The sequence below is a fragment of the Accipiter gentilis genome, chromosome 1 (assembly GCF_929443795.1).
Source record: "Accipiter gentilis chromosome 1, bAccGen1.1, whole genome shotgun sequence".
Taxonomy (NCBI): Eukaryota; Metazoa; Chordata; class Aves; order Accipitriformes; family Accipitridae; genus Astur; species Astur gentilis.
Genome location: NC_064880.1, coordinates 22,801,431 through 22,826,057, shown reverse-complemented (window position 1 = coordinate 22,826,057; position 24,627 = coordinate 22,801,431). Strand labels below are relative to the sequence as shown.

At 38.5% G+C, this 24,627-nt stretch overlaps 2 protein-coding genes across 9 annotated transcripts in view; both read left to right on the top strand.

Annotated features, from left to right (window-relative positions):
• The window catches only part of LOC126053268 (splicing factor 3B subunit 1), a 647,576-nt gene that overhangs the window by 239,772 nt on the left and 383,177 nt on the right, over window positions 1–24,627 (top strand). The gene's annotated exons all lie outside the window — the stretch shown is intronic.
• Window positions 40–24,573, top strand: GTF3C3 (general transcription factor IIIC subunit 3). 8 transcript variants are annotated; one of them, XM_049798909.1, is made up of 20 exons: window positions 60–205; window positions 1,343–1,445; window positions 3,978–4,174; window positions 4,595–4,718; window positions 5,238–5,429; window positions 5,711–5,876; window positions 6,917–7,064; window positions 8,820–8,892; window positions 9,908–9,994; window positions 11,045–11,148; window positions 11,736–11,931; window positions 12,386–12,588; window positions 13,187–13,288; window positions 14,209–14,344; window positions 15,005–15,242; window positions 15,610–15,800; window positions 16,471–16,595; window positions 19,336–19,488; window positions 20,420–20,546; window positions 22,133–24,573. In XM_049798909.1, exons 1-19 carry the CDS (start codon window positions 107–109, stop codon window positions 20,540–20,542), a joined length of 2,760 nt encoding a protein of 919 aa, XP_049654866.1. In that variant the 5' UTR covers window positions 60–106; the 3' UTR covers window positions 20,543–20,546; window positions 22,133–24,573. The 8 variants fall into 8 exon arrangements, 5 of the variants coding, with proteins under 5 accessions (XP_049654945.1, XP_049654779.1, XP_049655080.1 ...); XM_049798988.1 differs by lacking the exon at window positions 22,133–24,573 and having other exon boundaries at window positions 40–205; window positions 11,760–11,931; window positions 20,420–21,274; XM_049798822.1 differs by lacking the exon at window positions 22,133–24,573 and having other exon boundaries at window positions 40–205; window positions 20,420–21,274.

Sequence of the window (24,627 nt, the reverse complement as noted above, 5' to 3'; positions counted from 1 at the left end):
CGCGGGGCGAGGCGGGCGCCATAAAGGGAGGGACGCGCGTCCTGCCCCGAACAAGGTCCTCCTGCTCCGGCGGCGGCCGCTTCCGCTCCCGGGCGGTGCCGGCGCGATGTCGGGTTTCAGCCCTGAGCTGATCGATTACCTGGAGGGGAAGATCTCCTTCGAGGAGTTCGAGCGGCGGCGAGAGGAGCGCAAGAGCCGCGAGAAGGTGAGTCTGCCCCGCCTGACGGCCCGGCCCGGCCCGGCCCGGCCCGCTCCTTCCCGCCTCCCTCCGTGACAGCACCTGGCAGGGCAGGGGCCGCTTCAGGAGCAGCGTGGCTTCCTCTCTTCTGTGTGTGCGTGAAGTGCTGCTGTGCTCAGCTGTTGACGATGTCTACGTCGTTGTTAATTTCTGTGCAAAAATTATGAGAAACTGCCTTTAATTGGCAAGGGTCATTAGGTCCTGGGAGAGCGAGTTGTTGGGGGGAGCGTACACCTTTCCGAAGAGCAGAACGCAGCGGTTTGGTTCGTGCCTGCCTGGATTGCGTCCGTCCCTGCACTTGGCAAACGCCGGTGGCAGTTACCTTCAGGCAGCGTAATTAGTTTCTGCTTCAGGCTGGAGCAACGAGCAGAAGCAGATTTTGATATAAAATCGTCCAGCGTACGGTGCTACCGCTCCCCCACCATCTTCTGGGTGAGATCTAAGGAACAGATCCAGTCTGACTCCTTTTGGTAATTGTTGTGGCTTCTTGGAAGCAGTAAGTGCAGGCAGACACAGCTTTGTGTCTAAAGCAAGCAGATGGAGGTACTCTGAGAAATTCTGTATGCTTGATTGGAGTGTTGCAGTTAAAGTTAACTTTGCTATCTTTATGTCAGAATGCAGCTGAATTTCTGTATTTCCTGATCTTCAGGGAGCAAATTCAGCAGAACTCGGCTGTCGTGGAAGGACAAGTGATATTCTATGGCAGCCTTCCTACTGGATGACCAAGTGCTATTTTGCTATTTCATTTTGTGTTTAAAAAGGCAGGCTTCTAAAAGGATTTCTTGCGCATTTGTAAATTTTTTTTAATACAGTTAACCATGTCATCTTACCTCACTGTAATGCCAAAATAAGCAATGGACTAGTCTCTTCAGTCAAAAGTGATGTGAACAGTCACCATCTGAGTCATCTCACGTTGACAAGAATGTAAACAACTTGAAAGCAAGTAATGTTGGGTTTTGTTCATTTAAAAATGTAGCACTTATTCCAGCTGTTTCACTAGCAGGTCTAAATGCCGTTTCACCCGTGGTCTAAATGCTAATTGTAAATATTAGGGGAAATAGGAATGGGTCATGTTATAAAGCTGATTACTGTTGGTGTGCGCAGGATGGCGAAAATGCGTCTGCTGAGGAAAATGCTGAAGATGTAGAGGCTCCGTCTTCATCCAGAAAAGCATCCGGGAAATCACAAAGTCAGGATGAAACTGATGGTAAATGTTAACATAATAATTTCAGTGAAAAATGTATTTAAAAGGTCATTGAAAGCATTTGCTTTTTAATAGCTGGCTGACTTATAAATACCTGGCTGCTGCTTTTGAACCTGTGGGTATTAAAGCACAGCGTTAGAATGTGTATCTTTGTAGGATGCTCCCAGTCATAGCCAGGGGTTTAACTTTGTTCAGTGTTTTTAAGGAACTGGATCTGGCCAGTTGGCCATCTTTTTCTGGGAAACCCTCAATTTTTCCCCTCCTGGCTTCTTAACCACAAGGTCTCAATTATTTACTCTCTCTAAAGTTACAAATGATTTGAAGTTTTTAACTTATCTCAAAAAGTCTTCTGTGTGTTTTGTTTTGGCTTTTTTTCCTGTTCATCTCTTCACTAGTCTTTTGCTGAGACTTGAATATTTCAGAATATTTGATTCCACTGTATGAGTGTTGCCTTTTTCCATTGTCATCTGAAGTGAAATAAAATAGTTAAAAAGAGGAGATTCTTTCTTTCTCTTTGTGTTTTTTTTCTCTTGCTCAGTTATCCTTTGGCCTGCTTAGAGTGCCTACATTTATTTCTCTCCTTATTTTCTGCTGGGTATTCCTAGCTACAGATTCCCTGGCTGGCTTCCTTTGTGCAGTTACTGGGATGGTAATATCTCCTTAGGTGCCTTAGCAAAATAAGCTTAACTTCCTTGGGGTTCCTGCATAGTGAAAGGACTTGCAGGAAGTGGTAGGAGCAGCACTTCTCTCTTTAGTTTGTATCCATGCTTGTTAATCCCATGCCTCAGGTTCTGGATTTGGGTGTGGGATTGAGAGTGCTGCAGTCTGTTTCAGACACCTTCTCTTCAGAAGCTGTACTCCATGCGTCAGTCAGGGCATATTCCTGTGAGATTGCCAATGCTGTGAGATAGCAAAGTGCAATTTTTGTTCTCTTTGTGTTTGTTCTTAGACTCCTTTTTCTACTTTCACTGCAAATTCTCATCATTCTGTTTGTTGTTTGGTTTTTTTTCTTCTTAAATTTCAAAAACAGGCTTTTAATTGTCTTACCTAAAATGTGCATCAGTGGAACCTCAATTTTGAAAGTATGGCCACACCGCATCCTAGAAGGACAGAAAATGAACACTGGAAGTGTGGTTGGAGCCAGATATCTGTGGTTCCTTATTGACCCCTTCTTTTTGCTGATATCCTCTAAGCTGCTCTTTTCTGCTTTGTATTCCTCCCAGTCTGTTACATGTTTTTTCATGCACGTCATCTTTATCTAAGAAAAAACATATCCTGATAGACTTGTGTGGTAGTGTTACATCTGCTCTTCCATAGAGAACACAGATGTCTCAAGAGCAGTCAGAATCATGGAAGCATTGATAATGTTTATCGCTATTTAAAGAGTTGCTATTAGAATCAGACTTAGGATATTCAGAAGAAAAATGTTAGAAAAGGTCATTGTTAAAATCACTTTTGACACATGAATCTTCAGAGCTAATCTACTACAATCTGCAGATGATTCCTGCAGCCTAGGAGACTGAAATAAAAGGGAAATTAAATTAATAATTAGGTTTTTTTCAGGTGAAGGGAGGGGGGGAAGAAAAGTCTTGATTTTTAGATGCTTAATATCCACGTCAGGATAAAAATAACTAAATATATCCAAGTCAGAAAAAAAAACCCAAACAGGAGAATAACTATAAACTCAGGTGTAGTACTCAATTCCCTCTTATCTATGGGCAATACATGATAGATTTATTTTTCAGTCCCAACTTGATACTGTGGTTATTCTTTTATCAAATCTTTAGATGCCAAATCCTCCAGCTGAAACCTTTGAACACTACATATTTTGGTATTTTGCATAGACATAGACTTGTGGGCAGTTACAACCCTGGATTAACTTAATAATGAAAAGTTGCAATTAAGAGATGTGAAATTTTTTAAAATCATATGCTTTAAGCATATTTATTTTGGATATGTAGCATCATATTCTTATTTATTTTAAAGAATTTTGTTATTTCTTTTTCTGGAGAAATGTGAATAATCTGGATTTTGCATTTACACACATTGAAAGGTACTTATTGTCATGGTTAGAATGGTTACAAGACCTTGTTTTAAATTACCTCTAAAAATTGGTTGCTGCATTATTGTTTAGTATAATTGTCTGCCCACTTAGCCTCTTCAGCTGAAAAGCTTTATTCCATCCAACCAGTTTAGTGCTTGAAAATCGCTTAATATGCTTCTCTTGTATGGACTGGGAAAAATGTTGCATAAACTGTTGCTTCATTCTGTGTGTTACTCCATGCTTTCATTTCAAATATTCAAAAAATGTTAGAGGCTGGGGCATACTAAGCATTGGTGATGAATAATGCAGAGTTTTAAAACCAAAGAGGTTGTTAATAGTTCTTCTGCATTTCTGCAGGCCTTTTTCTTATAGAATAGCTGTTTCAAGTGGGCTACTAATTATGAAGAATTCCGTTTTCTCTGCACTTGTCCTAATAAGCAGTGTGTACTCTTGATTGTATCATAGACTGCTTTTGCTTCTTTCTCAACCAGGAGAAACTTCAGATGGCGTGAGTAAATCTGTTCATCGGGTCTTTGCGTCCATGCTTGGGGAAAATGAAGAGGAGGAGGAGGATGAAGAGGAAGAGGAAGAAGAAGAAGAGGAAGAAGAAACCTCTGAGCAACCCACAGCTGGAGATGTTTTTGTGTTGGAGATGGTACTTAATCGTGAGACCAAGAAAATGATGAAAGCAAGTATTTAAACTTCCATGTAACTTCTCTGTATCTCCTGAAGCATAGTACATAAATGCCAGTTTGTGTGATTTTAGCTGCTTGCTGAAAAACTTGCCTGAAAATTATTCACTGTAGGATACTTCTGCTTATGTTGGTGTCACCTGTCTTTGTTTTTTAAAAAATTACTGTAGATTACTGTTTGAAAACTTTCAAAAATAATGAAGTGAGTTTTTCCAGTGTCTGGATTATGTTTGTATTAGGTATCAGAGTTACTCTGTCAGTTTTGAAAATCAGCAAATATTTTGGTCAGTCATTTTAATATCGCTAGTACTTAAATAAGTTGTTGTTAGGTTGTGTTAAGCACAGGTATGACTGACGTCTCCAGAATTTGGGCACAACTGAATCCTCGGTAGAAATAAGATCCCTTTTCCATTTAGGAGAAAAGACCTCGCAGCAAACTTCCTCGTGCCTTAAGGGGTCTGATGGGAGAGGCCAATATCAGGTTTGCTCGAGGAGAACGTGAGGAGGCTATTCTAATGTGCATGGAAATCATTCGACAAGGTATGTTAGAATGGTAAACCTTTTTGGCTTTAAGGATGGGGTGAAATTGCCATGTGCATCAGAAAAAGTCATTGTGGCTCCACTGAGCTCCACTGATGATGAAAATACTCAGTACAGGGAAAGTCACTGTATAAGTAGTGTGGAATTAAGAATATGTAGTGCATTTCCTTTGTTGTTTTGCTTATAAAAAGAAACTAGCACCCTAATTCTGCAGAGGCCTGGGCCTTTGCTTGGCTTTACACAGTTTGCTTTTATTGTCTTTGTAGAACCAAGGTATAAACATCAGCATGACTTAGAATGTAGAATAATGCTATAAATGGTTGTTGTTAGATTTTCTCAGGCTGTTTAATAGTTTATAAAAAAGAACTGGAGCTTGTCTGCAAGAGTTTTCTGAATTTAAACAGCAATGTTGATGTTTCATATAATTCTGATATCTGTTGTTTGCAGAAAAGCAAGTTAATTGCTTTCAGAGTGGTTTTAAAACAACAGTTCTTAATCATTCTTTTTGTCTTTTCACAGCTCCTCTTGCTCATGAGCCATTTTCCACTCTTGCCATGATCTATGAAGACCAGGGTGATATGGAGAAGTCATTACAGTTTGAACTGATTGCAGCTCACTTAAATCCTAGTGATACTGAGGAATGGGTTAGACTAGCAGAAATGTCACTGGAACAGGACAATATTAAACAGGCTGTTTTTTGTTACACAAAAGGTAGTGTAGCAACCATTGTAATAGTTTAAAATAAATGTTAGGTGCTAATGGCAATCGTTTTGTTTTCTTCTGCTTTCTCATTTAGTTTGCTGCAGTTTGCTAAAGATTCTGGTACCTCTGTCCAGACTTTGGTAAAAGATTAATGAGTCTTTAATATAGGGTGTCTTTTTCTTAGAAGAACTTTGTGCGTGTTTGTTAACGTTCATCTAGTCAGGGAAATGAATGTGAAATCCATTGTTGCCTTTTCCTAAACTAGGCTACTAATATGCTTTTTCTTGTAGCTCTGAAATATGACCCAACCAATGTGCGTTATCTATGGGAGAGATCAAGCCTGTATGAACAGTTGGGGGAACATAAGATGGCTATGGATGGCTATAGGCGTATTTTGAATCTCCTGTCTCCCTCTGATGGAGAGCGCTTTATGCAGTTGGCTAGAGACATGGCAAAGTAAGTTGGATTTAAAAATACTGTGATTTGATTTTCCAGAGTTTCTCAAAAGCTGGTATTAATAAGCTCTGCAGCTGATTCAAGCTGGGTATGTAGCAGAAATAAAGGAATGCAGGTGTTTTTGCTGGGGGTGACTCCCCCACAAGCATTCACCCCCCCAACTATTGTGATGTTTCCAAAGCCCGATATGTGGGAATTAATCCTGTGTAGGATCAAGGCATTGCCTTAGCAGTGTTGCATTCTCTTAAGAGAATAAAGTGCAAATACTGATTACTAGAAAAATGGCAGTAGTATAATTATATACAAATGCAGTACATTTTTAATCTGTATAATGTCACTAGAGACCTGGAAACTTACTGCCAGCAAATCTGAATGAAACAAAGTATTCAATCTGAAATACAAACCATCTGCAAAAGAATAAATTTTATGTGTCATTTTTTTATTCGTTTCTGGAGCAAGTAGAAATCTGCCTCCTCTCCTTTTCTGCTAATGAGAGCAGATCAAGTCATAGAAGCTTGCCTGAGACAGAGAAGGCTTGAGGTTAAAGTGCGTAGCTCTCTTATCATAGTTTTTAGTAAATTGTTTAACTACTATATATCTCAGCTTTCTCATGCATGATGTGTAGAAGGCTGTTACTGGCCTGTGTCAAAACAGTTTAAGTCTTTTGATCTTCATGGTTGTGAAATGCACCAAAAAACCACAAGGACGTGTATTGTAACAATGTTATTACTGAAGGTTTTTCTGAAACCAGGTTAGTGTGATATATTATTGATATGTGGCTCCAGGTGGGGGATATTGTGATGAAAATTCCAGTAATTCCAGTAAAAAGGTAATTATTTGAAATACATAAAAATTGTCAACAGTTGTAAGGAAAAAGAAACCAAACCCCTTTCTCACTGTTTTTTGTAACTTAGTCTTGCTAATTAAAATACTTGCTAATAGGCAAAAATAAGAGAAATATGAAAATCCTTTTGCTAGTGTTCAAAGTACATATTGTCAGTTATCTCAATTAATTAGTATCTCATATCTGCGTTTTATAGGAGTTATTATGAAGCTAATGATGTGACCTCTGCTATTGAGATAATAGAAGAAGCCTTTGCTAAACACCAGAGCCTTGTCTCCATGGAAGATGTTAACATTGCAGCTGAACTATATATTTCTTCCAAACAGTATGACAAAGCATTGGCGGTATGGAGAATTAAATGCATTTCTTTATCATGTTCAGCACCTCTTTGCCAGTCAGGATGGACAGTTTATATTCCTGTAGTGCTTAAATATGGTCATGTTTCTATAGTGACAGAGCTGATCAGATTCAGATTCCTTGCTATTAGTCCTGTGGAAATCAGCGTTGATGTTAACGGGTTGATTTAAGAAGTTGGGGGCTGGTAGACTTGTGTGCTGTTCCAGGTTTAAAGTTCAGGGATCCTTCCTCTCTACAGTTGCCATAATCTTAGTAGCCAGAGAAGACCTTTGAGCTGGTTTTCTCAGTACTACCAGCAAAGGGCATTCTCTAACTTGAAGGTTAAGAGGATGACACTGAACGGTCTAATGGTTCAAATGCAGACAGTGGTACTTTATCTGGCATACTTGTGTTACAACCAAGAATTCATGCATTAAGCATCAAGCATACATACCAGAAAGACAATACATCTTGACTCTTAAGTCATCAGGAGTTGGAGAAGATTGCTTATCTGTTCCCAATTTGTTCTAGCAGTTTTTAACCCTCACTTTTGAGGCAGGTTTCTGAGTTGATTTGGTCTGGCTATGAGAGGAAAGACTTTAGTATCTGGCCATTGTTATACTTTCCATGATAGATTGAAGAGGCACTGTTAGTTGGGACTTTCTCCTTGTGAACATTCTTACTTGCTGATACTAAATTACCTCATTTTTTTTTTTCCTCCTTAAGATTTTATTTAGCTTGCTCTCTGTCAGTGCAAAGCATCATGAACCTGCAAACAATTCCTCTGACCCTTCTCTGTACTTCTTCCCATTTTAAAAATCAAACAGTCAATTTTATGTACACAGTATTTAGCTGCCAGATTTAGTAATACAGTACTCAGTCATAGAACTGTTCCCCTGTTTCTTCATGATGGTTCTCCTCAGGTCTATTCCTGTGATGGTGTTCCTTGTTCCTCAGCAGCTGAAACTGTATTTGAGCTGGTAAATCAAGCCTTTAAAAAATAACTATCTTAACACAATTATCTGGTACGTTCCTGTAAGGGCCATGTACTCTGTGTTTATCACTCTTGTTCTGGCAGCAGTAATGACTTAAATATTTACTTTTCAATTCACGAACAAAATACCAAACTGCATTGGGTCTTAGACCAATGGTCCTTTACGCTTGTGCATTTCCCCGCCTTGCAGCTCCCCATTGGCAAGTGAATGTCTTGAATTGTCTGTCTTTGGTTTCTGTTTTTTTTAATTAGTTGTTCTACTGAATTATACTAGTTTTATTGAGGTCACGATGTGTATGACCAGGGCTGTTGTAAAATGTCTGGATGTAGCTGTGAATTTTATTTAATTATTTCTTTTAACTGAGACAAACCCTATGGTTTCCTTGCAGCGTGTTAGGCTGAGGAATCCTTGGAGCACTTTGGAAAGATCCGTGGAGAGCTTAGCTGTTTACCTGGTGCTTTGCTTTCTTTTTCAGTCTTCCAAAAGGCATTAAGAGAAGATATAAAGGTTAAAAACTTTTCAAGTTGTGATGAAAGTAACTGTTGTGTTTGCTAAAGAGATGCTGATTGGATCATCTGAGTAGTCCAAAAATAGTGGACAAAGACATAAGGTGATCAAACTCGATGCTAGTACAACTAACCCCATATGAAGTGAATGCAGCTTTTCTTCTGATAACTTTTGTGATGTCTAAACCAACTGCCATGTGGGCTAGTTACTCCATATATCCTTTAAATCTTTAAAATGATCCAAGTTACTCGTCTGTTTCAGGTTATTACAGATTTTGCAGGAATCGTACTTGAAAAGAAAGCATCAGAAAAAAGTCCAACCAAGGAGAAAAAAGGTAAGTAGCTAACAAGAGATTAGTATGACCCTGCTGTTCATCTAATATGACATCTTTCTTTCTGTTACCTTTTGAACTCATGGGTATGTTTTGATGCATGTTGAGGCTTTTCTCTTTTGAAACTTTTCAGTGTTTTTAATGAATTACATGGCATGACCTCAGCTTTCTATAAGGAGTTACTCTGATGTCCAATTAGCCCTGCTGACTCATTAAGGACAAGGACTGCTCTCCAGGCAACTGGAGGCCTTTTAAAGTTCTAAACATTCCTCTGAGTGTTTGCATCAGACCAGTTATTTCTGCCAGCTAAATAGCTTCTGAAAAAAATTAGATAAGCTTAGTGGCACCTACACTCAAGAATACCAACCTTTGACCTGAGACTAATATTCTTCATAAACCCTACTTGTGTTATTAAACATTTAAATGTTTTGGTATATACAAATCTAGGGATATTAGCTTGTAATTGAATAAAGTAGGTTGTCTTTGAGTAACCTGCTTTGTGAAAGTCATTGCTTAAGTCTGAAGATGTTTGTTTGGGCTGTAGAATGATCACAGCATGCCAACTCCACAAGCAGACACTCTGTTCTATGGTTAAAGTGGTTGGTTGGTTCAGCAATCTGGTCCAAACCCAATGTAGGTATAAGATACTTCTGTTGGCTTTTTTGCTTTAATGGACCAGGTGAAAATACAGTTGATCAATGAACAGCTGTCCTGATAGAGACTTTTAACAGATTTATAAGAAGCAAAACTATGATGAGTCTAGGAATTATAACACAGTGTTGCCAAGTTACCTGGGGCATGTGATTTCTTAAGACAAAGCTTATAAACAACCCAAGAGCTTGGTTCCCCACCCTCTGTTGCTTTATAACTTTTTTGACTGCTTCCTGCTCTGCTGTCCTTCAGAAAACCCAAAAGGTCCACTTTTCAGAGTAAGCTACCAATCAATTATGGATTCAAAAGCAAGTCACTTTTGGCTTAGCTGGTGCTATGAGGGTAATTTGCTAATCTTTTTTAAAAGATACAGAGGCAGTGGTAGAAACTCAGGAAAGCCAGGAGGCAGTGACTGACGACCAGAGTCATCCAGTTGCTGAATCCAATGCTGCAGGTAAGTAATTTAATTCTTTTATTTCGTACAAGTTATCAACTGATTATATGCTCAGGAACCAGGTTGCAATCATATAAAAATGGGGAGAGATTTCTAATAGCAGAGAAATAGGGCTTCATCCAGAAAAGGTTTCTTGTATACTGTCTTCCTTACTCAGAACTTACTTCTAACCCAGCCAGCCACCAAAGCCAAAAGCATTCTCCCAGGACTTTCTCACTTTGAAGAGAAAATTTTTCATTTTGTAAGTATTTATCAGCAGGTGAATAGTTACTCTCATGCTGGGAACTAAGATGTTCAGAGAATGATGAATTAATCTGCCTGTTGTGATTTGCAGTAATTGGATGTGGAGGTAGAAGGTAATAAGGAAGCCTTATGTTGGAAATCACGGTTTTCTCAGGTTATAGCAATCACCCTTTGAGTGACTGGTGTAAGAGTTAAAATGAAGGAGAACTTAAATAGGGTAGTTAAGGAGGTGTCATGGCTGCTTGTGAAGGAAATATGGTAATGGAGTTTTACTGTGTGAACTTTTAATTTGCTAGCATTGTCATGGGTAACTTCTTTGTCTCATGTTTGCATTCTCATCAGATTGCATTCTATGTTTAACAACATATACAGCCAGATCCCTGCTACATAGGACTTAGCTTAATAAGAACAACTACCTTAAGACAGGGTATTTCCTTCAAAAAGCAAGGAGAAGAGGGTACAGATGCATAAATTGCTAAAGGAAAGCATTATGATGCAAGCATATCTTAATAGGGCGAAGGCTGTAAGCACATCCTACGGGATCCTGCTGTTGAAATCGATGCAGACTGACAGCACTTGATAATTCACATGAAATTATTAGAATCAGAGACAGCAGAAAGAAGTTGTGCCAACTATCAAGAAGGATACAAAAGAAGGGGAGAGGCTAGGCCTACACCAACATTTGCTAGAGTTGATGAGAATATATTTTCTTCAGTGGAGCTGTACATGGCCTGGAAAGGATATGATTCTTGTGAAGTGCTTGTTAAAGCCTATGGGTTCAGAAAGAAATTCTTTATCTTCCCACAGCTGTGGAAAAGGTCAGCTGCTGCATACCTGAGGGCGTTCCCATAGACATCACAGTCAAGCTGATGGTGTGCTTGGTTCACTTGAACATCCTAGAGCCGCTCAATGTAAGTAGAAGCCAACTCAGAAGTTGAGGGATGTTCTAACAAATTACCAAAGCAAGTAATTTTTCCTGTCTTCATATGACCAAAGTCGTTGAGAGCGCTGTGGAGATTCTTTTTGCATCCTTCCCACTCCAAGAGAGAAACCTAGGAAACCTATAATAGCAGAAATACTATTCTTTGTCCGTATAAATTATGCCTCCAGTGGAAGTATTACTAAAGCACATTAAATCACAGCCTATATGCTGTGACAGGCCCAGGACCACACAGCAAAGTTGTTGAACACTAAGGAACACATCTTCACTTTGTTTTAAAGCCCTACTAAATCTGAAGCCTGTTCTTTCATAAAGAGCGCTCCTCACTGATGGGCAGTTTCACACATTGGATGTGAAATGTATGAATGTGAAATGTCTAGAATAGAAAAATGTGGCTTTTTCAGGAATTCTGAACTTTATTTTTCACCTTTAAACTAACATTTAAGTAAAGGAAGTGTAGTTCAGAATGCAAATAGAATAAAAATCGTAGCATAAAAATACAAGCTTCCAATAACCATACCTTAAAGAAATGTTCTTGTTTGTTATTTGTGCTTTTAGTGTTTTGTGTGCTTTTTTTTTAAGCCTCTTTTGACCACTCTAGTGGAACAAAATCCAGAAGAAATGGGTGACTTGTATTTGGATGTTGCAGAGGCATTTCTGGATGTTGGAGAATACAACTCAGCACTGCCTCTCTTGAGTTCCCTTGTCTGTTCAGAGCGATACAACTTGGCTGTTGTCTGGCTTCGGCATGCGGGTGAGAAGAAGCAGGACTGCTGAGCGTGTGGTTCTAAGAGATGATAATATAATGCTGAGCGTTTCCAGGGACGTTTATCTAAGATCACAGGAATTTTAGATACACGTGTTGAATGATAATTGGTAAACTGTAATTGGAATTTATTATGACAACCCTGTTATGGAGTGTTTTCTTGTTCATCGTATAGATTGAAATTTACTTCAGCTAAAAATACTTTATTTTCGTGTAAGTGAAGCAGCATCTATTCTGCATTCCATCCTGTGTCAACTGATGATGCTTTAAATGAAACTGTGGATGCATCAGTACATATTTCTGAATATTTTCACGTTAATAATACAGGTTTTGCATGGTTTTAACTGAAAAAGTATCTGAAAAGTACGTTAACTATTTTGCAAGCTTTGGAATCTCTTTTTCCTGCCATTTAAGTGTATTGTGTTGTTCATGGTATTTCTAGAGTGCTTGAAGGCATTGGGACACATGGAGCGTGCTGCAGAGAGCTATGCCAAAGTTGTTGATCTTGCTCCGTTGCATCTGGATGCAAGAATCTCACTTTCAACGCTTCAGCAGCAGCTGGGCCGACCTGAAAAAGCTCTGGAGGCTCTGGAACCAATGTATGATCCAGATACACTGGCTCAGGATGCTAACGCTGCCCAGCAGGTGGGTAAAGTGGATATATTAAAGGATATAGTACTCTGGTAAACTATGGTAGTGGTCAAAGATGTCAACTATATAGGACCAGGGATTGAGACTTACTTACCTACAGCATAGTGAGCCTTCAGAGCACAGCAGATGATTCATTACAGAGTATCAGGGATGAGTCCTTATGGCTCTTTCTCCCTGACCATTTTATCAGTATTTCCTCTGTCCCACGTGATTACTTTTGTGTGATGTGCAAGCGCTTGGCCACTGAGAACCAGTCTCTTTGCATCAAGTTCATCAGCAGTTGCTACATATGAGCTACATGGTTTGGCCTCTATTGATCGTAACTGATGGCGTAGCAAAGGTTCTATATCCCCTCTCCAGCAGCACCTTCATTATAGGTAAGAGTTATGCCAAATTTCTCTGAAATTTGAGAATTTTAAACAGTAACTACTGCAGGGCAATTTAGGGAGACCTTACCTGCTGCTGCTAAGATTCTTAAAGCTTTCTAGAAGCTTTTACAATCCTATTAAGTACTGTATTGAGACAAAATTGTTTGTTTTATAAACTCACTCTCTGTGCAAGAGGTTGAATAATAATGTTCAATATTATCTAGGAATTAAAGCTGCTCCTCCATCGTTCAACACTGTTGTATTCCCAAGGCAAAATGTATGGTTATATAGACACTTTACTTACAATGCTGGCAATGCTGTTGAAGGTAAGCCAATCTTTCCAGCTACACTTTAAGAAATTGGACAGCTATGAGTTGGGTTAAGACAAATAACAAACAAACTCAGGAGGAAAGCTAGTGGGTTTTATATGCATATTGCTTCATAATTTTGTTAGATAATAATCTTGCAGGGAGCCTATAATACTGGTGTTCCTGCCTGTAGTGTTCAGAGCAGCAGACCACTTGTGTGTATAATTCTTAATACAGTGATTTCAACTCTCTGTTTCTCAGTGTACATAGAACACACTGAATACTAAAGCTGCTTCTTAACCTTTTTAGCAGTCAGCATAGTGCTTTCTTTAAGTGTTGACGCTGGCTTCTAGTTCAACAATTTTCTTTGAATTTCTTAGATTATTTTTTTTAAATACTTTCTTGTGATAAAATGACCAAAGAATAATTTGTTTAGCCAGTAAATACAGTGGTGGTGGCTTTGTGTTCATTGGGTTTTGGGTTTTTTTCAAATAGGGAGTGAGGGAGGGGAATATTTAGACCTCAATTTTATCCATCTGGTCAGAGCCATTACTGTTGTCTTACACTGGTTGAATAGCTGAGCATCCACGTATTTCTGAAACTGATACAGAAAGGCATTGTTCTTGTTATGCCTCTGTGCAAATAGTTTTGATTTCAATATATACACGGATGTTCCAATCCCAGGAGAAGTGTTTAAAGTAATTTAAAGGGTTTGTATCTTTCTTTTGCATAGCCCAGTTTGCACTGGAGCATGCGATAATGCAGAGATAATGCTCCTCTTAAGAATGTTCTCTCTCATGATCTTGCTCTATTGTGGCATTTCTAAGTTGCAGACTGTTTTGGCATGCAACAAGAGCAAGATGGATTGGCCATAAAGCTGCCTTTGTCATAGGATGTATTAATGTAATCTGAAATGCTGCCCTTAAATTTGTTTCTAGGTAGCAATGAGCAGAGCTCAGGTGTGTTTGATATCTAGTTCCAAATCTGGAGAGAGACACCTCTATCTTATTAAGGTGTCAAGGGATAAAATTTCTGACAATGACGACCAAGAGACAGCAAATTGCGATGCGAAAGGTAACAAATGTTTATTAAAAACAAAGCAACAAGATGAACTCCTTAGTTCTGAAAAATGAAATAAACGTTACTATTTTGCATACTAAATCCATGCAGTTCATGTTAATATCGCTTTATTTCTAGGGCAAAGAAGGCAGCAAAAATGAAGATAATATAACTTAAAGGAACAATCCCCGATCAGAGAAAAGTAGTAAGATTACAGGGTAATTCAGATTGAGAAGGGCCTCTGGAGATCATATGGTCCAACATTCTCCTCAGTGCAAAATATAAGACACGCAAATCTAGAACATAATAGAAATACATGTTTTGAAAGTGGTGTGATTTTTTTTTTTTAACTGGCCCAGACTGGGTTGAGCCAAGATACACATTCTTAAGCACTGTTTGATAGATTAGAAAGAGTAACTTAAATGCGTTCATGGAGTATGTTTACAACTTGAACTGTGTATATTTCTTGCCATTTGTTCCGAATTTTTGACTGGTTTTTTGCTACTGTTTTACAAACTGCACTTAAACTGAGAAAAGTAAATATTTTGTCTTTATTTTACCTGTTAATGCTAAGATGTTTTTTAAAAGATCAGTTTGACATATGCATCTTTTTTTTTTTTTTGAGTTTAGCTTTCTTGTTTTAGTTTTCTCAACTTACTGACTTCAATATTTTAGCAATTTTTGCTGTTCTCACGAGTGTTCTGACAAAAGATGACTGGTGGAACCTCCTCCTGAAGGCTATATATTCCTTGTGTGACCTCTCCCGGTACAAGGAGGCAGAGCTACTAGTGGATTCCTCACTGGAATATTATTCATTCTATGATGATAGACAAAAGCGCAAGGAGCTGGAATACTTTGGGCTCTCCGCTGCAATTCTGGACAAGAACTTCAGAAAAGCGTACAACTATATCAGGTGGGGTATTGATAAGGTAGAGTGATCTCTTCTGTAACTACTTCCACTGAGGCTGTATCATACTGCTGAAAATACTGCTAAAGGAGGCAGGCTGATGCTTTTCAGCTTTTGCTAAAACAGATAAGGCTATTGAAATGAAAGGAGCTTTCTGATAGCCTCTGATTCAAAAAAATGCATAATGCAGTAGGTTGGTTGATTTGGCCAGAACCATTGGTTCTGTCTTTCACTCTCAACTTTGCCTCAGTAACTGACCTGCTCTTTGAGTGTCTCTTCTTTGTTATCCTTCCTAAACTGTTGAGGTTTTATCGCAGGTACAGTATTTACTATATAGCATTTAGTAATTTCTTATATACTTTTCATTCTATAGAATCATGGTAATGGAAAATGTCAATAAACCACAGCTGTGGAACATCTTCAATCAAGTTACTATGCAATCTCAGGATGTCCGTCACCATCGCTTTTGTCTCCGCTTGATGCTGAAAAATCCCGATAATCACGCATTGTGTGTCCTAAATGGGCATAATGCGTTTGTATCTGGCAGTTTCAAGCACGCTCTTGGTAATATCATTGATGTTCTAATATTAACAAATGTAACAAGTGAATGATTTTTTTCTGAAAAAGAATTATTAAAGTAATTTTTTTCATATATCAGAAAATTATAGGTGGCTTCACAGTGTTAGTCTGGTGCTTTAATTATTTTGTACACAAGTCAAAGCATTGCTAAAGAGTTTTGCTAATAAAAATTAAGCTGGCGTGTTTCAAGTTTAGCACACGTTGCAAATACAACTAACTTGCAAAGATAATTAAGGCTAATTATAATAAGGTATAAGAAGGACAGAAACAGACCAATTTAAACAGCCAATAAAGTTGGTTGGATGTTTTAAGCAGGCCTTTGAAGTAAACCTACTGCTTTCAGTCAAGCCCTCCAAATGTCACACTTATGATGTGTGGCCTCCAGGATATAAATCCCAGCAAGGACCATATTTGCCTTCTGTGTCTGATTGGTTTCTGTTTACGTTTTTACACCACAGTCTGCATTCTTCCTTCAGAATCCAAGGGGTGCTGAAAATAAAAAATTTCTTTCATGTTTTTTCCTGTGTATTTTGGTGTAGGTGTATTAAACTATTTCTTAGTTCACACTTCCAATTTGAAGCTTTTCTGTTTTACCCTTAAATTCTTAAGGAATGCTTTTCACAACAAACATCTTGATTCCTTTATTTGCTTTTAGGACAGTATGTGCAAGCCTTTCGTGCAAACCCAGATGAACCTCTGTACAGTCTTTGTATTGGCTTGACTTTCATCCATATGGCTTCTCAGAAATATGTGTTGAAAAGGCATGCTCTTCTAGTACAGGTGAGTTACTGTGATTATTTTTACCTATAGTGTTTCCTGGCTTTGTATCTTGCAGACAGTTATGGCTACAACATACTCTGTTTAAATAACTTTTCATAATTAATATGGCATTTCAAAAGAGGGAAGTGGCAAAACATGAATACAGATGAGTATGCTTTTGAACTATAGTTATATCCATCTGAATCTCCTCTCCTTTTAGTTAAAGGTAGATTGTTCTGCTGTGTGTATACAATGATTACTCACATAGATGCTAGCAGCTGCCATCTGTTTGTGAAAATATTACCAATTTCAGTCTTGATGGCTAAAGTCTGGATTTTCTTCCAAATTCTTGCCCTGCCTTGCTCTGAAGAAGTGCTGTAGAGTAGAATCTATGCCACGTGCCCTTCATAGACATGTCTCATAAACTGCATCATTGAAGCAAACTTTACAGACTTAGAAAGTAGGTTTTTAGCCTGTTCTCCTTTTCTCTTCCCCCTTTTAGGTGCCTCTTATAGCTCTCTTCACAAAGATCTTGTGAACTCCAGTTCAGGCTACCCTCAATTTTTCGAGTTCCTTATTCACATTTTTCTTTCATCTGCCACATCCAGTTACAAACCACAGGCTGATTACTCCCAAACAGAATCTTGAAAGTAATTTCCTCTACTATCCCCCAGGTATTTTCATTGACTTGAAATGCCTTTTAATTCCTGCGGCCACTGAGCTCAGAGTCAGCAGAATATGGTGAGGATCCTGAGCTCTCATGACTTCTGAAATTCCTGAAAAACTGTAGCTTGCACTGATTTTGACAAAAGCTATATGGCCTCAGCTACTCTAAACCAAGACCAATTATGTCAATATCCAACTTTAGACATTTTGAACTCACAAACTTTGGCCTAATTTTAATATTTTTATCCACTTCTTTCTGTAATCAGCCTACCTGTCTTATATGGGCTGCTATGTTCTCCTTTTATAACGTACTTGAACAATGTCCTATTTGTGTTATCCTCTGATGGTAAAGTTCCCTGCTTTCTCTCTTCTCATTTCTTGCTTACTATACTTGGTATTTTTACATCCTTTCTTTCTCCTGTTGTAGTTGATTAATAATTCAACCACAGTGACATACTGGTGGCCTAAATTATGATCATTAGCTGCTTGTATCTGAACTAATTCCTCAGGTTGAAGGAGGTATCTTCTCTGATTACCAACATGGTCCCTAGAAGGAAAGTCCTCTATTTACAACAGAATCGTCACATTCTAAAGTGGTAACAAAACAAAATGCACAGGAGAGGATGAAAAAGTTGCGTGCTTGATTTTTCCCTTCTGAATTCACCTCTTCTATCTGTCCCTCCAAAGTTTCCCCCAAGGCTCCTTCAGTGTCAAATGAAACACTGCATTTTAATGAAAAATAATACTGTATGCCTCTTTGTCTTTCCTTTTGTTCTGTATGGGAGGTAGGTGTGGTCTAATGTCACTCATCTTTATAGCATCATACAAACCTTGAGTCACGGTGAGTCGGTAATACACCAAGCTGGTAGGCAGTGACATCCTACAGATGAGAAACAAATCACTTCTCTTGCTTTACAGCACGCCGGTGTATAAATGGGACTAGTTTGTTCCACTGGTGCCTGGTCACTGTCACTTAATGCATTGCCCTGTTTTACATCTTCTGGCACATCAGCACCCAAATAGGCACGTAGTACCTGCTGCGTCCCACTCCTCTGTCTGAACCACAGCGTGCCACAGAAGAGGAGTGGGTATTGAGACTAGAGTTGGCAATGAAATTATGTACACCTGTGATTCTGCTAGCCATACAGTTTAAATATAGGAGCATATATTTTAATCTTAAACTAAAAGCAAAATAAAATGCAACACTTACAGGGTGCTTCAACTTTCAATTTGTTAAAGCATAGCACTGGAATTGCTGGGTATGAGTTTCCTTTCAGATTCTGGTGGAGACTTGGCAGTAAACCATCTGCTGGCTTCAAGAAGGGACATGAACTCTCACCTAGTGCTTAGGATGTATGGGTTTTTCACGCCCTTATTCAGTGACATTTATTTTTGGCCACTTTATAAAATGATACACTGATAATTTCCCTGGTAACTGGTATTGGAGTAAACATTTGTATGGAGCACAAGATCAGGAAAAGAAGATGCTTGCATTCCAGAAATAACACTTTGATATGTACTTCAGGGAGTTAAGAATTTTGTAGAATTCTGAAAAGTTGTAGAATTAAACCATTTCTTGCTACTATCCAAGGCAAAGAGTGAAGGAAGGGGAATGAAGGTTTGGGGTTTTTTTTCTCCTTTAAAAAAAAAAAAAAGTGGTGGAGGATTATCTTTTTAAAGATGTTTTTAAGAAAAATAAGATCTTGCTCTAGCCTGTCCTTTGGCTGCATGTTTTCTAAGGTGGTCAGCTCTTCCAAATATGAACCAATCATCTTATCTGTGTGTATATTACATAAACACGTACATACATACTTACATATTTAGCAAGCTAGTGCTGTCACTATACCAAATAGCTGTGTTCACTTCACTAAAAAGATCTCCCCTTTGTTAGCAATGGCAGCGAGACTGACAGAGCACTGTTTTTATGGTCTCAACCATCAAACATGACTTACTTTTTGCCTTCAACTTGCATGTGGTTTTGTGGGGAAGTATAGATCAAAATTTTAAATAGAACATTTAAACACCTGTCCTCCAGCATATTTTACTGCCATCTTCTTAAAGGGAACATTCACAAATGTGCTTAATATATGTACAGGGATTCTCCTTCCTTCACCGGTACTTGGACCTGCGTGGACCATGTCAAGAGTCTTTCTACAACCTTGGCCGTGGTCTTCACCAGCTGGGATTACTCCACCTGGCAATCCACTATTACCAAAAAGTACTTGAACTTCCTCCTCTTACCTTAGAGGTACTGTATCTTTTTAGGTTATGTACAGAGAATAAAGTCAGGTCAATGTTAATAACTTCTCAGCCATAGTTAAAGTAAGTACATAAAATCTGTGTAGGTGAGTTTCCTTTAATTTGTATTGTAGTTCCTTGTCACTGGAAGCCCAAATCCGATTGTCACCTGGTAATGTATATACGTGTGTGTTAATTTCAAAGGTTTATGAATTTTGAAGAATTAATAATAGGCTAGAGTAGGTTGCTAAACAACTTTACCTGAATAAGAGCTGAACTTTATTTATATTACATGCAATAAATTATAGCTGGAAGTTCTGTATACCCACTCATGCTATATAACAGCATGCCAGGGCAATATGCCAGTCTTAAGAATGCTGGCATGCGTCTGAGCCATGGTTTTGCTCTAATTGATCTGTATGAGATCATCCTAATTGATGTGTCATACATTTACAAGTCTGCTCTGAGAGAACGGGTTTTTTACCTAGCTTTGGCATGGGTAGGTAGAAAAATTACAAGTGTGTTTAGAAAATGGGAAGGGTTGGTAAAGTAATAAACATGGGTGTTTGTTAGCCAGTGCTGGGAGTTCAAAGCAGCAATCTTGGGACCATGTAACAGATACAGGGAGTATTCACGTTCTGATTGTAGAAACAAATACTTTGCATACAAAGACAAATTAAGTACTTTCCTGTTTTATGAGCTGCCTATCTAATTTACAGCTAATGTTTTGATTATGTAATTATATAACTCTTTGGTGATTAACAACATCTGGAAACATTAAAGAGGGAGGGCACAAGGAATAATTCTTTTGTTTCTATACAGCTGAAAGCCTGTATAAACCATGAATATATGATTTGATTCCATTGTAATTGCTACTCATGTCTTTAAGTTTTATACTATTTTTGCATACAGCTAACTTTTTTTAATAATTATTTTTACAGGGAATAGAAACTGATCAGACAGACTTGAGAAGAGATACTGCCTTTAACTTGTCACTTATTTATCAGAGCAGCGGAAATACTAGAATGGCTCAAAAGATGTTGTATACCTACACAGTTGTTTGATGAGGTTTGTGGCAGGTGGAATTGATACTCTTTATATTAACCTTTGCATTATGCAGTGCTGGGGAAAGTGGATTTATGTACTGTTTTTTCTATAGATGGTCAGAGACATGACTTGTGCCGTATATAGCTTTATGAACTTTTTCTACTTCTGATGGTTGAACTGTATTGCATATGGATGGAAACTGCCTGTTCTGAGTACAACACTGACATGCCCAAGTGTGTCTGTTACTCGCTCTTCTGCTTTGATGCACTGCTCTGTAATTTGATACTGCCTTGTATATAGAATCAAACAGTGAAAACTGAAGCCCAGTCCGGTTTGTTGTTTGTTTGGTTTTTTTAGGGAAAATTCACAATGTGCAATATTACAACTAGTTACCAGTGAGGTTGTTCAAGAAGCCATATTCACTGGTGTGCAGCATTAAAATACAATAATATAGAAGAAATGGGTTCACACTAATCCCTAGAGGATGGAGAACTCGGTGTTTCAAGATCTTTACAGTATTCAGAATTTTCTAGGACTTCATAGTCCTAGCAGCTGTTCTATTTGAAGGAGATCGACTTCTGTTTTACCGAAATCAGTGTGACCTTTGTTCTTCTGAACTAGTTAGTAAAAATGCTGAGGTTAAGGATAATGTTTACTCCTTCTCAGCAAACATATATCCCACTGAATAGCTTATAGCAAAAATTAATATAATACTATCATACAACTTGTTATTTAATATACATTGCAAACAGTCTGGCTTTCTAATTATTTCTGACAGTTGAACAGTAGCCTGTGATGGTGGAAGCATGCTGCTTCCAACCCAGCAAGAGAAGCAAGATGCAGTGTTTTATCGTAAATAGAGTATATAGTTGTATGTGTATATAGGAATGGATGTATGTTATGCACTACAGAAAAATAAGGCTGAAGAATATTTTTCAGCAAGGTAGTTTGCTGAATAGAAAACAAACCATGCTGTTGCCTCCCAAGCACTCGTTTAAAGTATACAGCTAACTACTGCTATGTGCTTACAGCCCACTTTTATATGCATTTATGTTCTGTAATCATTTCACACAACTGCAATCAGATTAAGAAACAAGTCTGGTGGAATTAAAGGTAAGGCAATTTTATCTCAAGTTCAATGTTAAATTAAAATATGTTGTATGTCCACTTCACTAGAGATAGTGAGAATACAAAGGTAAGAGACAAATACCAAGAAAGTCTCACTAACTTGCAAAAGGACAGCATGTTTTACTTGGAAATAGTACCTGGCAGCACTGCCTAAATACAAGTCCCATGCTAAGTTTGCAGAACTATAAATTAAATAACCATTTTAGTTGTGTTAGCCTGGGGTATTCATAAGCTGCAGAATAAGGGAGAGAATGACTCCCTTACCTCCGTTTTGTTTCTCATTCTTGGTCATACCTCATCACTGTTTTTGACATGAAAGCCAACTGTTTGCTGTGTGAACTGGAGCTGACTCACAATGTATGTACAAGCATAGTATTGTTGTGTCATCCCGGGGTAAAAATTCAGAGTCTGTTGAAGTTTTCCTTATTCTTTATTGGCCTTTTCACATCTGTAACCCCACTGATTTTTTCTTTTTGCAGCAAATGACTCCTGTCGCTTCATATGAAAAAAGTTTTATCATGTCCCAGGAAATACAGCCTTCCGCACTGAACTAATGCTTAGAAAACAGAAGCCAGAGATCCAGTACACAGATTCTCTTTGCATTATTCTTTTCCAAAACTGAGTCTGAAATACCCAGAATCTTATTGTTTGTACCTCAACAGAACTGGTAACCGTTTCAAACACACTACATATATTGTCAAACTACTTGGTTTAACCATGATAATTTTGATAGCTGTTTATTGCTGAAGAAAAGAGCTATTTTATATAAAACACTAACTCAAGCCATACTTAAAAGACTGCTTATAAAAGCATCTACTGATTTGTCTTAAAAACTGAATCATACCTTTACAGTTGTTCTTACCTGATACCAGCATTGACATGTGTAGAAAGCAGTTTGGCATCCACGTTTGCTGAAGGCCAGATTGACAGGAAAAAAACCCCAAACAACCAACCACCTTTTCACTGCTTAGAAAATTCATTTTTAAATGCTGCAAATATTACTATAACTAAGAGGCTTAGCAGCCTAGCAATGTAGACCTCAATAATTGATCCTGCAGGTGGCAGCAGTGTTAGGTTAATACAACTTTAGTGAAATGACTGTTTAAAAAAATAACAAGTCCTTGTCGAGTGTGTACTTGTGATGTTTCACATGGGTGAGCTGCCACTTACCGTGCTGTGGTTCACATTGCAGAGCAGGCTCTGAGCAGACAAACTAGTTTCCTTTCAAATGAAAGCAATTAGAAGATGGCTTCCAGAAGTGTTGCAGTTGCTAGTGAGCATTCACTCAGCAGGATCAGACTAGAGCAACTCGGAAGTAAAAACCAATGCAAAACACATCCTGGACCAGCTTTTTCATTCTGCATGTGACCCACTGAGCTGCATCACTTGACTAAAGCAGGTATAGCCAAAAGTTAAGGTAGTGGTAAAGTTAAAAGGTACTGGCAGGCAGTAATCCCTTCACAATTACACCATGTATCTTGCTGCTTTCCACCCTAAACCCCAAACAGGTTTAGAAGAAGCAACAGGATTTGTTGAACCTGGACTAGACTGTCACTACGCAAACAAAAGTACCAAGTTTAATGGCTGCAGCCATATAATCAAGTCTGCATTTCAATATACAAAGTAACTGCAGATGCATGGCCCTAGAGAGAGCAGGGGATTCTGGAACAAGGAAGGGGTAGAGTGTATGTTGGTAAAACAACTCCCACAGAGGGAAAACAGAGGGGCGATTGGTGTTGTTGCCCTGCCAACATGCAGTTCATACAAATGCAGCTGCCATATGCTTTGTCCTTTTGCACAGGCAAAGGTCACAATCATTTGTCCCTTGTTAGGCAACCTACTTAAGCATTCAATCTAAACAAAAGTGTTAAAGTAAGTGCTATTTGAGATGACTGTTTTTCAGCTGTGATTACTCTACAGTTTGAGTTCATAGCAAGCAAAACTAGATTACAGTTTTGACTGCTGTTTGCCTGAGGGCACTGTGGAGGCAGAGAGGCACAGGTTATGCTAAGCCACCCAAGCAGCTTTACGGAGCAGGTGTGGCATAGATGCCAATCGATTTCTGAAGGAACCAGCTTGACTAGGACAAACCTAAGGCCATATTGTATAGGCCTGCTTTTAAGCAGCACAATTTAATTATTAAACTCAAGTGTGCATTAGCTTTAATAGTGTGTTTAGCCAGCCCTTGTTCCTTAGAATAGCCATTTGCTTCAAGAAGAGGCTCAGGTCACCATGATTTAATCCAGAATGAGCTAATTCCAGTGTGTCCTCAGGCTGCTCCTAGGCTCCAGAGGTATGCAGGACTTCCCTCCCCACTAAACTAAATAAGTATTGCAAATAGCATGTATAGATACCACTGATCACAAAGGAGTTTGCAAACAGCTCTGTTGAAGCAGATTAAAGTGCAACAACACATGTACTGAAGCTAGGTTGTATTGATACCACATGGACGAATAAGCCATGACAAAGATGAGCTGATCCTTAGTTGAACAAACATGAAACTGTCCATGTTACAATCATCTTCAACATATTGTAAGTTATCTGCTTCAACTACTCTTTCCCCAGTGTGTTGTTCCACAGTAGGACACATTGAACACATTCCACTAATTCTTATGAAGGTAAGATGATACGTGGTATAACATCATATACTTCATGAATTCCTTATATACTCCTAAAATAGCCTAAGGCTGATATTCTCTCATGACCCAGGTATCATCGGCCATTAGAAGCAGCCAGTCCTGCCAGTTCCTCCCTGTCCCAGTCACGTCAGCATCCAGCCACAGACATATGACTCGGTCTTCAGTAATTCACCTGAACCCTCTGCAAATCAGGCTGAGATTTGTTTTGATAGCACCTGCCAGGCCTTAGCCTAAAGCTGGTAAAAGAAAAGTGACAAAAGCAAAGATGCAGCATATCAACAGCATATAGTTTACAGTAATGATAAAGAACAATTGTTTTGCTATAAATAGTAGCT